The 16,746-nt window shown below is 36.7% G+C and overlaps 2 protein-coding genes across 8 annotated transcripts in view; both read right to left on the bottom strand.

The window, feature by feature from the left end:
- Positions 1-4,338, bottom strand: part of MCM9 (minichromosome maintenance 9 homologous recombination repair factor) — a 73,879-nt gene extending 69,541 nt beyond the window's left edge. The window contains exons 1-3 of the mRNA XM_090279790.1: positions 4,034-4,338; positions 2,092-2,410; positions 241-557 (exon numbers count right to left, since the gene is read on the bottom strand). Of these exons, the coding sequence (XP_090135916.1) occupies positions 241-557; positions 2,092-2,395 (621 nt within the window). The 5' untranslated portion in view covers positions 2,396-2,410; positions 4,034-4,338. The remainder of the gene's footprint in view (positions 1-240; positions 558-2,091; positions 2,411-4,033) is intronic.
- A 7,338-nt stretch (positions 4,339-11,676) lies between these two features.
- The window catches only part of FAM184A (family with sequence similarity 184 member A), a 114,806-nt gene continuing 109,736 nt past the window's right edge, over positions 11,677-16,746 (bottom strand). For 5 of the 7 annotated variants that reach the window (XM_090279796.1, XM_090279798.1, XM_090279793.1 and 2 more), the window contains 3 exons: positions 16,525-16,629; positions 13,590-13,795; positions 11,677-12,000 (listed from right to left, as the gene is read on the bottom strand). In XM_090279796.1, coding sequence (XP_090135922.1) covers positions 11,919-12,000; positions 13,590-13,795; positions 16,525-16,629 — 393 coding nt within the window. In that variant the 3' untranslated portion in view covers positions 11,677-11,918. The remainder of the gene's footprint in view (positions 12,001-13,589; positions 13,796-16,524; positions 16,630-16,746) is intronic. The other 2 variants (XM_090279799.1, XM_090279794.1) reach the window with 1 other exon arrangement.

Below are 16,746 nucleotides of genomic sequence, written 5' to 3' on the forward strand. Positions count from 1 at the left end.
AATATTTACTGAATTTTAGCATAATTAATGCAAGATGTTTATATACAGAGATGCTTCTATCATGGTCTCTAAAGAATACATTGTGACACACATACGACAGTCTCACACTTGATCTCATACAAAGTGACGACACAAGTTTCATCTGTAATCCGTTATGTGTTCCTTAGTCCTAGCAATCCGTCCATAGCTGAATAATGCTTCTTCAAATTTGTCATTTTTCTCACTTATTTGATCATTTACCTGTTCTTGAATTTTGATTTCCTGATAATCTCTACACCTGGTTGGAGATGAAGACAAGTCTGAGAGGCAAGTGAATTTGGAAGAATCACAGCTCTCCAAGCTGGGACATGAGGATAGCCGGTGGAAGGTATAATACTGCTCAATGTCAGCCTTGACCATAAATACATGCTTGCACTTGTTACATATGTATTCCCGTTCAAACTCCAGGATCTTCACCAGACTTGTTCGAATAACTGTCCCAGTGACAGATAAAAAGTGACCCACATCCTTGGTTTTAGGGATGTGCTCCCTCACCAGCTCAGGACAAATGGGCAAACCTGATGAAGAAAAAAACAAAAACTACATCAACCTTGGCATTTGACTCCATGCAATATGCTTTTCTCATATTTCCTGAGGAAGAAAGTATAATCTCAGGGGGGAAAAAAGAAAAAAAAACTTTGTGTTTGACTTAAGAAAAAAATTAAGTGAAATCAATTAAGAAGATAGAAAAGAATTACTTCAAATAGCATTATCAGTGGACTAGCTTTAAAAGTACATACTATTTGACATAATAAACAGGATTTTGAAAAAGGATTCATTCTCATAAGATGGCTACCTCAGTAGGATCTAAATACAGTATATAATTATAACCATATTCAACAAAGAATATCCTTTCACTATACTTCTGCCAGATACACATTTAATCAATTTATGACTTTCTGAGTAAACCACAAATTAAATGACAAAGAGATGGTAGCATAATGACCAGAGTATCACAGTGCTAAACGGCTAATGTTTTGTTAGTTAGGTTCAGGATTCATTAATATGTTAAGTCTGACAGCATTTCCAACCCTTGAATTATCTAGAGCTTTACCCACAGCATCACTTTATCTTTTAAAGATCTTGTGTTTTTCACCATTAGTAAAAAGGCAAATTGATAGATGCAAAACGCCAAAGAAAATTTTTATGTGGAAATGCCCTCTTTCTCATCTTTGGCTCTAATGCACCCTTGGCATAGAGCAATGCTGGCTGTGACAGTCAAAGGCTGCCTCCTAACAGGTTCAAGATAGCATTTGTTACACTGGTTCATGTCCCACAGTCCACTGTCTGGGCCTCAGAATCTAGTAGCTCTGAAACCTGGTTAAGTGTGCACATAGAGGAAGGATCTGTCAGATTTGCCAAGCTCATGAGAAGTAACTATAATAGGTATGATTATACTTTAAGTTTCTATAATCAGCACATTTTCTCCCTGTTGATATATCTACTCTGAAAGCCAAATAATAACAAACAGAAAGTAGTTTGGGAAACCTGAAATTTTTTAAAGCAAATTAATTACATGAACTGAATGCTTAAGGCACTGGGCTACATTATTCTGTTGTTACAGGTTACAAGCCCACAGACAGACTTGAATTTCCTACTGTTTGCTGAGACTCTCTCTCCATATACTTTATACTACACAAACGAGGCGGGCACTGCCAATATTTGTCACTGTGACTTCTTTTTCTATGCTTCCAAGGCTGACTTGCCAACTTTATAATGAAAATATTCTTTATTGATGGTAATTTAGATTGACTGCATCACATTTTGCCTGTAAGGGAGTGATACTTTTGCTTATGATAATTTTTGTATATGTCTGCTTTATTCTGTATTAACTTTACAATTTAACTCTCAGAAAACAAACATTTCCAAATTCCTGGGGAATGCTTCATTAAAACCCCCTGGGGCTGAAAAGTGTTACATCAACTACACAATGAAAATATTTTTAAGTATAAGTAACAATTATTTCTTAGTGATCTATACTCAATATGTGTTAGGGTTTCTCAAAAATCTTCCTAGAGAATAACATAGCAATGAAATTCTTAAATGATTCACCTGATATCCTGGCATGAAGATTCTGCTTCATGGAGACACCCTCAGACTGAGAAAGGGACTCGAGAATTGTCAAGGCTGATCTTCGCAATGAACTGTCAAAAACAGTTAGTACTTCATTGGGGAATGCGTTGAAATATTCCCCAATTTCCATGTTGGTCTCAAAAAGGGTCATGGCATTAACCACAACTGAGTAATGAGCATCTTCATCTCTTTCCTTCAGGATTAAAAGAATATCGTTCTTATGATATTCCGAAACATATGACTCAAACACTTGACCAACCAGTGCAATTTGATCACTATTCATCTTGAATCTAGGTAACTAAAGAAAAAAGAAAGAACTGTATTATACCTTTGTTACACGCAAGTTAACAAAAAAATTGTGTGGTTGTCAATTATCATGGCTTTAGGTCACACTATAGTCTCAAAATACTCCCTGAATTTAGATTTTAATTAGATCTGAATTATCTGTTACTTAGTAAATGTATTCTTCTTTAAGTGGGTAAAGAATTATGTTGGTACTGATTATCAAATCCCAAATCGTCCAATGTCTTTCCCAGCTCTTTTTCCAAAACTTCCTCCTCATTAATCCTGTATTATGTAAAAGATCCTTGCCTTTTCTTTAACCAATTTCCATACACATATTTGCTCTCAAGGATAAAATCTTAAATGCCAGTCTTTTGGCTAACATTATTCCTGGTAGGGATTTTTTTAAGTGTCCTGCTTCTGGGTTTTATTCATATAAAGAACATTTCTTTTTTTCTCTCTCTAGACACACACACACACACACACACACACACACACAGAGGCATGCGTATTCTGCTACATAAACCAGAATGTACACTACTATTCAGAATGATGGCCAGTTATGACTTGAATAGTTATCAGGTTAGCTTTAGAAACTTATACTTGGAGCTGAATTTATTTCCTATGTTCTCTTCCTGACCCAGGAAAACTATAGGCTTCAGCAAAAACAGCTGTCAAGAGTATAAAAGAACTAGATAATTAAATTGAGGAAAGGAAAATTGGACTTTAAATGCTCACTACAGATTGAAAATAAGTACAGTATATTTTTATTTTACTTATTCTATTCCTCTGGCAATATTTTTTAAATTTGTACCTACAGATTAAAAGGGCCTACCCCATTCTGTAGATACATAAACAAAAACTGTATTCCCAAGAGTGGCTACAAGAGAATCTCTGAGTCTATAAATGCAGATTAAATTTGGAGTCACAAATTTAGCAATTTAAAAACAGCTCCACACAGGGCAGGAAGGGAGCAGCCACAGAATTCATGGTTCACATTCAGGTCAGATTAAATTTCGCCTAGAGTTTTAAACAGAGCATCTTCTTTAAAAATTGCATTCATTTTCAGTATCTGTGTAACACTGAATAATTGTTCCTAAGCAGTTTGCTAACCCTATAAACGTGCCCACCCAGATTCAGCCTGGAGACAGTTATTGTTTTACAACTTTCGAGATCCCTTTCCGTTTTCTTATTGACTATTTGAGGTTAAAATACAATCATGTTGTCTTACTTTAGCCTCTGCACCAAAGTGAAGCACCAACAACTAAAGCCAGGAGAATTCCCCCGGAAATCAGCGCCTGCCCAGTAGCCTCGCCGGACCGGCCGGAGCCACGCCCCCTCGCTGGGCGCGCGGTGTCCTAGGCCCCGCCCCTTCTCCGCTGACCACGGGCTGCTGGGCAAATGTTATTCAGCCCTGCTAGGAGGATTGCTTGCCACACACGTCTCTGGACGCGGCCCCTGACCCACAACACGTGGGCCAGTCCCTGACACTTCACGAGCTCGGCTCCCGGCCAGCTCTGTCACCGGACCAGTTCAGGAGTTGAATAGTTTTTGAACTAATCAATTGCGGGCGACACTTGGGACAAACTGCGGAAGAAAAAATAAATAACGGTGAAACGAGGCAGCGGCTGTCACTTACTCTCGAATACACAGTGTCAGAGGTCACCCGGGGTGGGCTGCTCCCGAGGTAGTGGCGGGGTCACATCGCAGTCCTTGGGATGCGAGGAGGCAGGTGGAGGCGGGGCAAGGTGCGCACGCGGGACCACTCTAGGCGCCTTCGCCCGCGGGAGCGCGCGGGCTCCGGCGGGCCCGCCTCGTATCTATGCTAAATAGGCCCTATGCGAGCGACTGGGCCCGGCCCGCGCTCCCGACGGACGCCGGGCCGCGCACCGCTCCTTCACTGCTCAGGTGGCTCTTCCGGGTGGGGAAGCGGGCGGGCGCGCGCCCCGCCTGGCTCCTCCTGACGCGAGTAGGGGCGAGGAGGTTCCGGGGAGGAGCAGAGTCGGGGCGGGGCGAGAGGAATGCCTGGGCGGGGCTGGACAGTGCAGCTGTCCCAGGTGGAATGGGACGAAGGAGGGGGCTCTGCTTCAGAGGGATTGCCTGGATTGTGCTTTTCGTCTAAGACCTCTACCAAACCCAAAGCCACGAAAACTTTTCTCCTGTGTTTCCTTCTAGAAGTTCATTTGAGTTAATTTCCGTACATGCGAAAATACGGATCCTCTTTTTGCTATGGATAGCTAGCACCATTTCTTGAAAGAGCTATCCTTTTTCCTTTGAAAAGCCTTGGCACTTATGTGAAAAATAAGATGTCCTTATATGTATGGGTTTAAGACTTTCATAATTTATCTATCTACAAAAATACCACGTTGTCTTTGATTACTGTAGCTTTATAACAAGTCTTGAAATCATATAGTTTGGCATCCAATTTTGTTGTTTTTCAAAGTTGGGCTTTTGTGTTTCCGTGTGAATTTTAAAACCAGTTTGTCATTTTATGTTAAAAAGCTGCGGTTTTTGTTGGGTTTCTATAGCATATATAGGTCAGTACATATAGAAATAATTTACATGTTAATAATATTGAGCCATATGACCTTTGAGCAAAATAAATCTCCACACTTATTTAGGTGTTAAATATGTAATATCCCTCATCAATGTTTGCTCTTTTGTTAAATCTATCTCTAACTCAGGTTTGTCCATAAGATCATGCTGGAGTGGGAAATCATATTTGTTGATGCTATGTAAATGATAGTTTCAATTTTAATTTGATTCTTTTTCAGTATGTAAAAATAGATGTTTAAAATTTTAATTAAAAAATACTTTTTTAGAGCAGTTTTAGGTTCACAGCAAAATTAAGCAGAAACGTACAAAGACTTCTCATATACCCCATTCCTACACATCCACAACCTACCCCACTATTGACAACCGCTTACTAGAGTGGTGTATTTGTTATAACTGATGAACTTACATCAACATGAATAGCACTCAAAAGTTCATGGTTTATAGTAGGTTCACTGTTGGTATTGTACATTCTGTGGGTTTTGACAGATGTATACACTACATGTATACACTACTGTAGTATACAGAATAGTTTCACTGTCCTAAAAATCTTGTGTTCTATTCATCCCTACTTCCCTCCCACCTAACTCCTAGCAACAACTGATCTTTTTAGTGTCTTCGTAATTTTTCCTTTTCCAGTGTGTCATATAGTTGAAGTCATACAGTAGGTAGAGAGCCTTTCAGATTGGCTTCTTTCACTTAGTAATATAGTACATCTAAGGTTCCTCCATGTCTTTTCATGGCTTGCTAGCTCATTGTTTTTTGGTGATGAATAATATTCCATTATCTGGATGTACTATACTTTATGTGCTCACCTGCTGAAGGACATCTTGGCTGCTTCCAAGTGTTGCTAATTATGGGGAAAGCTGCTATATACACCCATGTGCAGGTTTTGGTGCAAAGTAAGCTTTCAGCTACCTTGAATTGTGACGGCTGGATCATATGGTAAGAATATGTTTAGTTTTGTAAGAAACCACCAAATTGTTTTTTTTAAGTGGCTGTACCATTTTGCATTCCCACCATCAATCAGTGAGTTCCTGTTGCTCCACCTCCTCTCCAGCATTTGGTGTTGTCAGTGTTTGGATTTTGGCCATTCTAATAGGTGTGTAATGGTTTCTCATTGTCATTTTATTTTGCATTTTTCTGATGACATATGGTGCAAAACATCTTTTCACGTACTTTTATCTGTATATCTTCTTTGGCGAGATGTCATTTCAGTCTTTTGCCCATTTTTGAATCAGCTTGCTTGTTTTCTTGTTGAGTTTTAAGAGAGCTTTGTCAGATGCATCTTGCAAATATAATACATGTTTGATAGTCTGTGGCTTATCTTCTCATTCTCTTGACATTGTCTTTCAGAGCAGATTTTTAATTTTAATCAAATCCAGCTTATCAACTGTTTCTTTCATGAAATGTGCTTTTGGTGTTATACTTCAAAACATCATCACCAAACCCAAGGACATCTAGTTTTTCCCCGTTCTAGGACTTTGGAGTTTTGTATTTAACACTTAAGTCTGTGATGCACTTTGAGTTAACTTTGTGTGAAGGGTATGAGAGGTTTCTAGACTGTGTGTGCGCATGTAAATGTACAGTTTTCCAAGTACCATTTGTTGAAAAGACTACCTTTGCTCTGTTTGTCAAAGATCTGTATTGCCTTTGCTTTTTGTCAAAGATCAGTTGACTATAGTACTTACATGAATTTAATTTGTGGGCCCTTCATTCTTTTCCATCAATCTATTTGTCTATTCTTTCACTAATACCACACTGTCCAATACCAATACTATTGCTTTATAGTGAGTATTAAAGTTAGTTCTCCGACTGTTCTTCTCCTTCAATACTGAGTTGGCTATTCTCATTTTTTTGCCTATGTAAACTTTAGAATCACTTTGTCAACATCCACAAAATAACCTGCTGAGACTTTGGAATGCGATGAATCCATAGATCAAGTTGTAGGAACTGACATCAATCAGCCACCTCCCATACGTGCCTTAACCAAGGATTGAACCCGCAATCCAGGTGTGTGCCCTGACCCAGGATCAACACGCAATCTTTTTGGTGCACAGGACAATGCTCCAACAACTGAGCCACCCGGCCAGGGCTATTCCTAGGCATTTTACTATTTTTGTCATAATTGTAAATGGGATTGTTTCCTTCATTTCTCTGATATTTTGTTGCTAGTATAATATATAGGAATGCAACAGATTTGTGCAATTGATTTTGTATCCTGCAACTTTATTTGTTCTATTATTTCTAATAGTTCTTTCACTGAGTCTTTATTGTTTCCTATATACAGAATCATGTCATCTGCAGGTAGTGATAATTTTACTTTTTCATTCCCAATTTGGGAATGCATTAGGAAGTATTCTCTCTGGTTCAATTTTTTGGAAGAAGTTGAGAAGGACTGGAATCTACTAAATGATGAGAGCCATAAAGGTATCTTCTGTTATATTAATGTGATTTTTGGACCTTACCTAAGGATGGGGACTGGTTGCCAGGGGAAACCACCATGTGATTAGAAAGATGGAACCCCTTGGCCTCTGGGGAGGAGAGAGGGGCTGGAGATTGAGTTTAATCACCAATGGCCAATTAATTTAATCAATCATGCCTATGTATTGTAATAAAGCCTCCATAAGTCACTCAAAAAGGACTGGATTTGGAGAACTTCAGGTTGGGGAAACAGACACTTTCACATGTTCCTGCGCAAAACCTTAAAATCCACAAGGATATATACTCCATCTAGGGGGACCTCACCCTATCTATGATTTCCTCTGGCTGTTTACATCCTTTAATACCTTTTGTAATAAAACTATAATCTAGTGAGTAAATGGTTTTCCTGAGTTCTGTGAGATGCTTTAGCAAATGAACTGAACCCAGTGAGTGGGTCATGGGAACCTCTAACTTATAGCGGGGCATCAGAGCAGAAGTAACAACCTGAGCTTGTGATTGGCATCTGAAGTAAGGAATGGTCTTCTAGGGCTGAGCCCTTACTGTGTGGGATCTGATGCCATCTCTAGGTAGTGACAGAATTGAGTTGAATTGTAGGACACTCAGCTGGTGTCCTAGAATTGCTTGGATGCATAGGGAACTCCATCCCCCTACCACCCGAACATTGGAAACTTGTGATCACTCTTTAGTAAGGCAATTGATAGTATCTGCCACTGTGGTTTTACTTCTAAAATATTAGCATACCACTAAGGTGTTAAAAATGATAAACAGCATTTTTATCATTACTACTTCTCTGCAAACATGTCTGCTGATCTGACCTTTCTTCTTCTGTTGTATGTAACCAGAATTAGGATTTTAAGTGTCACCATCCATTCCCATAAACATGCAGCCAAGCACCTGAAGATGGCCAGAGCACGATCATGCATCATATTGATGGGTTTCAGCATAAATACACAATCTCCAATCTGAACCACTGCCTGACAATCCTTTTACAACTCTCTAGTATATTTGCTCTTCTACTTTCCAAGGCAACTATTCGATATTTACTCGCCTTTATAAAAGATATAAAGGTAATTTCTACCTTTCCCAAACTATCTCACTTATTTTTGTAGGGAGGTTGGGTAGCGATTATTGGTTTATTTACATGGCCCGGGAGACTGAGTCACAGAGCTTACGATACTTGGTGGCTGAACCAATGCTCAGGAGCCTCAGAAGTGAGCTTCCTAGCAATGAAGTATTAATAAAGGTCAGTCAAGGATGTTATAGAGGGCACTCAAGCATTTTGTGGGAAATTAGAAGAGATAGCCTTTAAAGCCTCTTCTAACCCCAAGATTCTAGGACTCCACATGGCTTTTTATATTGTATCAAAATAAATGACTTAATGAAAATTTTTCTTCAATCACAATGATAACCATTTTACATGTCTCTTTAATGTCGTTACATATTACCCAGTGAACAACTATAGGTTGTAGTAAAATTTTGCTCGTCTCTTTTTTCTTCTTTTAATCCCGGTCCTTCTCTCTTCCCTGCATGAAAATATGATAAAACACAAAAACCCATCTTTATGCGGCATCCCGGTCTCACCTCTTTCTCTTTCCCCTTCCCTGGATAGCCAAGTTTCTTCAAAGAAGGGCTTCCATTCACTGCCAACTTTCTTCCACCTCACCTCCCTGGAACCTAGCTTTTGCTAAGACCATCTTCTAGTTGTTAAATCCAAAAGTCACCTTTCATTATTTCCCTTTCCTGACCTCTACAGCACTTGGTTGGCTGCTGTTTCTTTGAAACATTCTTCTCCCACAACATTGTGATTTTTTCCAATCTATACTCTACTTCTCATTCAAGTGCTGCCTGACCCTTAAATACAAGTGTCCCCCCCAAAGTTCTATCCAAACCGTTGGCCTTATCAATCTCATATATGCCATGCTCCAGACTCTTGTTTACCTGCTTATTATTCCAGAGAAACTTTAACTTCAGCACACCTGAAATAAAAGTTTATCTTTTGTCCACACTTCATTTTCTTTCATGTTCCATTCATATTTGTCACCAACTCTGCAGATTCTACATTTTTACTCTTATTTCCCTCATCTCCATTCCTATTAATAATTCTTTGGTTCAGTTCACATCTGAACCAACTTAGTAAGCCTCAAACTCGTCTTGCCATTTAGGTGCCCACCTTTTCTGAACAAATTGCAACCAATACGATGAGTTGAAAATTTTAAAGTATCACAGCATGCTGTTTTTTGTTTGTTTTTTTTTACCTGCTCAAAGTTCTAGAGGATCCAGTTGAATTGCTTACTAAGCATTCCAGGCCATTTGTACTGTAATGAAAAGAGCATGGGTTTCAACCCTTACCAGTTGTGTGTATGTGTGTGGGTGTGTTGAGGGGAATGGCAAAGGAGAGAGTGTTCAGGTTCTTCACCAGAGCTGTTGAAGGGTTTACATTAAAACTGCCGTGTCTAATATAAGGCAGGTGCTCAAGAAATGGCTGCTCTCTTATTAAGCCACACTGGTCCTACCAGATTGCACTGAATTCTCAGAATGCAGCTGGCTTGCTTTTTCCTGACTCTTATTTCAGCTTGTCCCTGGAACAGCCCCACCTTTGGTCTCTCTGGTTAATTTCTACTCATCTTTCAATAATATACTTGGGTGCCACTTCCATGGCAAGCTTAGGTCTTGGCACGTTAGGTAGGGAGGTAGCCACCACTTGGGTAGAGCTAATCACTTTCTCTTCTCTGCTTCTGCTCCCTTTGTGCACTCATAAATCTTATTTGTTTCTCTGATGTGGGGGGTAAAAAGAGTTTGGTTCTGGACTATATAAGCAAGTATATGGTGTGTTCCTCAAGGACAGGTAATTATTATCTTTGTATTACCACACAGTCATCTGCATGAGTACTACATCAGAACCTTGGTAAATAAATGTCCAAAGTATGAGATATGAAGCAACTAGGAGCAAGAACATATACTTATAACTGTATTTATTTTCTGAAATAAGCATTAACCGTTTTTATTGGAAAATTCAATCCCTTAGTTTAAGAAAAAAAAATTCAGAGCAAGTCTTTTGTAGAAACTTTTTTACAGGATAAGTTAAAGAACATGCTACCACTGTGCCTACTCATATGCAGTGGTTTATTCCTTGAAAAGTTTGTGAGGATTAAATGAGATACTCTTTCTACTGCCCCCTTACGTACAGTGCCAGACACATAATAACCATTTTAAAAGCTGATCTTTAACATTACTATAATCTTCACAGATCATGTATTTGCATTTATCTTGTTCACCCAGATTTTTCTAAAATCTACATTACCAAGTCAACCAAACTTAGCCCTCTTAGAAACGGATGCATTCTTTGGGGTCACAAGATAAACAAAATGGACTGAAAGCTTAAAGGAAGCAAATGTCTCATTAACATGTGATAGTAGTCTGTGAAATCTATAATCATGGGTCAATACTATATTGCCTATTTAGAAAACTAACAAACTGGCTTTGAAGACAAATTAAGAGAGAATTGACAGTCTCTTTACCCAATAACTTTTGGCCATACAGTAGTCCCTCTCTATATTGTGGTTCACTTATTGCGGGAATTTTAAAAATATTATATTTAATTATTTATCGCGGATTTTTCACTATATTGTGGGATTTTGCAGTACTGTATAAGTATGTTGTTAAAGTTACGTAACTTTAAAGAGTGTAGAATATGTTTAAGAATATAAGTAGTTTTTACAAAAGTAAGGAAAAGGTTAGTAAGGGAGTGGGAAAGATTAATAAGGGACTGGGAACAGTTTATAAGTGTGTGGGAAGGGTTTATAAAGCCTCAAAATATATGTAAATACTAAAATAAATGTAAAGTTCCTACTTCACAGATTTTCTCCTATCGCGGGGGTTTCTAGAATGTAATACCCATGATAAGTGAAGGAATACTGTAAAACATATTAATTTAGATACTAATAGTACTAAAGGTTCTAGATCCTTGACTATCAGCAGTATCTTATATACCTGAAAGTCCACAATTTCCATACGTGTTTTCATTCTAACCTTGTAAGTTTAGAGAACACAATTTAGTTACATATAGGTATATAAAGTAATGGGACAAGTTAAGGAAACATATTTGCCTATTCTGATTTTGTTATGATTACTGGTACCAAATAGTTTAATATTTTATAATTATTATGCAGTACAACTTTTTGGTAAGTCTTAACCTGTAATTAAAACATATTTAAAAATTAAATACACTGACTTGAAAAAAATGAAAAGCATTATTGTTTGTTCTAACAAAATTTATTATGCAGTAATTATAAAGGTTAAAGGCTCTTCCATCTCAAATAAAAATAACTATTATAATTACACACATAACAGTACCTTATAAGAATGATTCCAATACATATCACAGGAAATATAGTGCATTGTCAAACTGGAGAGATAAAATAGTTTCTCATTCACAGTGTTTGCCATAGGAAAGCCTGTTCACATAATGATCTGTAAGGTCATGCTCTTAGAAATAGTCCACACAGAGCTGTGCCAACACAATTCTTTCAGAATGTGAAGTACCGGGCAAACCACTCCTGGCGCTGGGGATCTGGAGAAGCCACCGGGGAAGCTTCACTCTGAGGAGGACTGAATTCATAAAAAGAGAGACATGTAACCCAGCATTAAGCTGTTTTGAAAAATGAAGGGTAAAGCACATAAAGCGTCAGTGCAGATGACCACAGGTGGTTCACTATGTCAGAAAGTGCGTGTTAAAGATCTGTTACTCCTATACACTAGAGTCTATTCTCTACTCCACGAGGGCCTGAGAGTGCATGAGCAGCTCAGGTGACGTCAGTTAAGGAGGAGCCACATCACAACAAATACAAAACAAAAACAAAAAGAGTTGAGGAAAATAATGTCATCTTCTTTGAATAAAAAAACATTCAGGAGGAATAGCGGGGAGTTAGCAAGAACATGAGAACTTTCCTCTCTTTCAACACCTTTTCTCTTTTAGTTAATTTCAGAATCTGACACAAGGAGTTGATTCTTACAGATGTATCCCTAAATATAACTAAATTAAATAACTGAACTATAGCATCGTATTTTTACTATGGGTATCTTTATATTCAACTTTCATAATTCCATAAGTAAATAGGGGAAAAGGAGTATATTAAAAAGCCAATTTACCCTTTATTTTCAGAGTTATATAATTTATACTTATCTTGAGTCAAACTAAAGATTCTTTGGGCTAGTTGAGAAAATAAAAGAATCCCTACCGTCTTTGGGGGAAATTACAAGGCACGCAACAATGTGTAATGGAAACTCCAGTAGTCATGTTCCTTGAGCTCATGCACATGCATCTTACTGATACCTGAACATACCCATGCATAAGGGAAAATAAGCAACACAAAATATTTAGCAGGAGACACATTCAAAGGGGTATTTAACAATTTTTTCATTCTTGTCATTTTTTATTTAAAATAATTAGTCATTAACTATGTCATTAATCACTTAACCTAGAAAAAGATAGTCTTCCTATAAGACTATTGCTAGTGACACTGCTGAGATCTGGTAAAAATAACTTAAAAGTAAATAAATGTAAAGCAGAACAAAATCAGCGACATTAAGGTAAGCATAAAATGACAGTACTTTCTGACTAATTTTGAATGGATAAACAACTGGATTTTGTTTAAAATTTTTGTTAATACATTTAATCAACTCTGAAATAACAAATTGGAATGTCAATTATAAAAACTATTTTTTCTAAGCTTATTTTTTGCTTATGTATATCATTAAATTCCAAGACCTTACATATTTTATATTTTTGGCAATAAACACATATACTTATAAGTAAGTCTGGTAAACGGGTAAACGGGAAAAAAATAAACATATAATTTAAGAAACAGAGACAAATAAAAGCCACTAAATTAAAAGAATTAAGTTCTGTAATAAGGATAAATTATTAATGAAAAATTGGTGACAATACTAAAAATGCAGCAAGAGTCCATAAATATTAAAATTCCAAGCTGTGAATTACATTAGCACCCTCTTTAAGCATTTAGAAAATTAACAAGTTGGAAAAATCTTTTTAATAGTCAAAAAAAGTGTTCTCTGGAAAGGTGATAAATATATATTAAAAATATTTCACAGTATTTTCCTAGGCTGTTCTTAAAGTAGTACATTTCTGTAATGTGAAAAGATAAATTTCTCAAAATCACTGGTGAGACGCGGCTCACCTCAAAAATGTCTTGGGCTCTTTGGGCGGCACTGGCTGTGGAAGTGGCTTGCTGGTGTTGAACTCAATATCGTGGACTGGAGAATTAGGAATGGGATCCAGGCGGTTAGGATGTCCATTGCCCACCACTCCACCAGATTCCAGAGCACTTAGATTGGGAACACTCACAAACCTGTTTGTTGGTGATTTATCATTCTTCTTCTTTTGCTGCATTAAAAACAGTACATGTGAGGATAGTCCTTGCATTAGGACAAATGACAAAATAGGATAGTAGAGGATAAAAATTTGTCACAGGAAAATTTTGGAAGCTTTCTGTTAAATTGGGATGTTAAAATGAACCGGTGTTACCCAAAGTGTGGTCTGGGGATCCTTGGAGGTGTTCTTTATCAACATGTCATCCTCACAGACAGACATGCTGCGAGAACAGAAAAAATGAGGAAAAGACACTTAGGACTGGTTCATGGGGAGGGTAGGAGGAGGTGGAAAGAATGTGAAGGGGTAAAGAATACTAGGAGGAAAAGGGGGAAAAAGAGGGGAAAAGAGCAGGTCTTTCAGATACCACAAGGATTTAGGCTAAAATTAGGAGAAGGTATAACGTTAAACATAATTTTAAAAGAGAGTCCTGTGAACTCTACCCATCTGTCAAAGGGAGGCAGTCCTTCCCTGGAAAAAAAAAAGGAATGAGAAAATGCTTGGCAATGTAGTTTGAAACAAACCTCACATTTCTACTTAAGACCTATATTTGATTTAAGAGAAATAATTTGGTTTTAGATTCACTGCACTGTCTTTCTGAAGAGAGAAAATTAAACCTGCATAATTAAGTCTCATTTCCCAATTAATTGGTAGTACTTTTAATTGGATCACAATCTTTTTAAAAAATTCCAGTTTATAAAATAAATCATTTTATTAAATTTTAAATTATTCTTTAAAATTAACAGATAAAAAGGAGAATACAGTTGCAGATTGTCAAAATTTATCTGCTTGTAAATTAACTTTAATCTATTTTATTCACACCTCTAGAACCAAAGGGCATCACCTTGCTATGCGGAATAAAAGTTAACATGTTGTAAAATACTTTGCATATTCCCGTACTTTACTAATTAAATGTATGCTAATTAAATTTATAAAATAATTTTTGGAAAATGACTCCAGAAGTTGGAAAAATACAATGAATAGATAATATGGCCCTTTCCTTACAAAGTAATCTCACTATCTAGACATTGTCTTCTCTATCATACTCTGTAATACTAGAGTCTCTGATAAGGAGACTACTTTAGCATAACTGAAAAAAGAAAGAAGAATAACTTTTTCCTCAAAACTATTTGTGAAAATTGAAATCACTTTTATGTGCCAAAAAGTTTAAAAGTTCTCAGAGGTGTGTCTTTTGTATTTTCCTGTTCTAGTCACTGGAGGGCATAATTAAACCTACTTAAGGTTTCTATTTTAAGAAATCAAAGGTATCATTGATAAAGATCTATAGCAATGGTTTGGTAGCTAAAAATCTAATTCCAGGAAAATAAATAAAAGAAAAATATTTTAGTATATCTTATTTTAACATATCTCATGATCTTGCTTTATAATTAAAAGCTTATTTTTACCCTGAATTATGAACTTAACACTAAAACTAAATATATTCATTCATTCAACAATTATTCATTTTGAGTCTTCCATGTGCCAGACAGTATTTTAAGCTCTGGAGATGCAGCCATAGTCCTCCCTACTTCAGTCATTCTATTTTACAAAATATTTAAGTTTAAAGTTTGAGTGCTTTGTGAATGAAGGACATATGTTCATAACGGAGAAGTTTTATGACCTTTGAAAGCAAATATTTCCGACTAAGGGCCTAGAAGAAATTAGGCATGATGTGCAAATCAATAAAATATGAATTAAAAAAATATCTTCAGCCTTGGCAGGTGTGGCTCAGTGGACTGAGTGCCTGCTGCAAATCAAGACGTTGCCAGTCTGATTCCCAGTCACGGCACATGCCTGGTGCAGGCCAGATCCCCAGTTGGGGGCGAGTGGGACTCTCACACATTGATGTTTCTCTCCCTCTTTTTCCCTCCCTTCTGCTCTCTCTAAAGTAAATACATAAAAATATCTTAAAAACAAAAAAACAAAAAAATGAATCTGGTCCAAACTTAAAAAAAAAAGTATCTTCAGCGTGAGCACTTTTATTTCTCCTACTGATTTCTGCCAAAATATATGTAATCCTATGAAGTCAATAAACATAATTATTTATTTCTTATTACTTGCTTTCATCACTAGAATAATACTGGTGCTTTACAGGAAATGTGATGAAATTTGCAACTGGACCAATATGTATCGAATACCCACTATACCCAAAGCCCTATGATATAAGCCACAGGAAGCTGGGGTACAAAGATGTTTAAGGCTTAGCCATGTCCATTTCATTTGTCTATAAGGCTCTTCTATCCTAAGAGACTAATAAAGTATCAGGATAGGTCATGTTCAATTTTAATTGTTAAGGAAAGCTCACAAGCTGAGAAAAGTAAAACCCTTCTCTGACAGTTGGCCTCCAACCCAACGTCTATTAAGATGGCAGGGAGAGAGCTGCTGGGTACACAGTGCCGGAGTGTCTTTCAACCACTCAGAGGCTAGGGAACACTAAGGAAATGATAAAAGGTTATCTTGAGAAGACTTAGAAGTTAGTCTTCTTTAGAGATATGAAAAACAAAATAACATCAAAATTTTATAATATTAATAAAATATTATTTTAAGGAATATTATCAATAAATGAATATTATGGGAGTCTCGTTCTGAAAATGAATACATAAAGATTTCACAGATTTTAGCCCTAGATTATTAAATTTAAGGAACATTTTTTAGAAGCTTTAACCTATGTTGCTCTAAATATTTTATAAAATTTTAATCAAGTTTTAAACCATATCCCTATTTTACAGTGTGTCCAGACATACCTTAATCAATGGATTAATAACACCAACAGTAGGACTTGAATTAAACACTTTGTTGAAGTTAGTTTCTCGATTGACTAATTCCAGCTGATAAAATTTATTATCATCCTATGCAAAAGAATTACAAACATCTCTTAAACATTTTCTATTGAATATTTAAAAACATAATTGTACAAATGCCATTTCATTCAAAATTTAATAAAAGCCTAAATAAAGATTTACACT

The sequence above is a fragment of the Furipterus horrens genome, unplaced genomic scaffold (genome assembly GCF_987537825.1).
Source record: "Furipterus horrens unplaced genomic scaffold, mFurHor1.1.pri manual_scaffold_6, whole genome shotgun sequence".
NCBI classification, from domain to species: Eukaryota; Metazoa; Chordata; class Mammalia; order Chiroptera; family Furipteridae; genus Furipterus; species Furipterus horrens.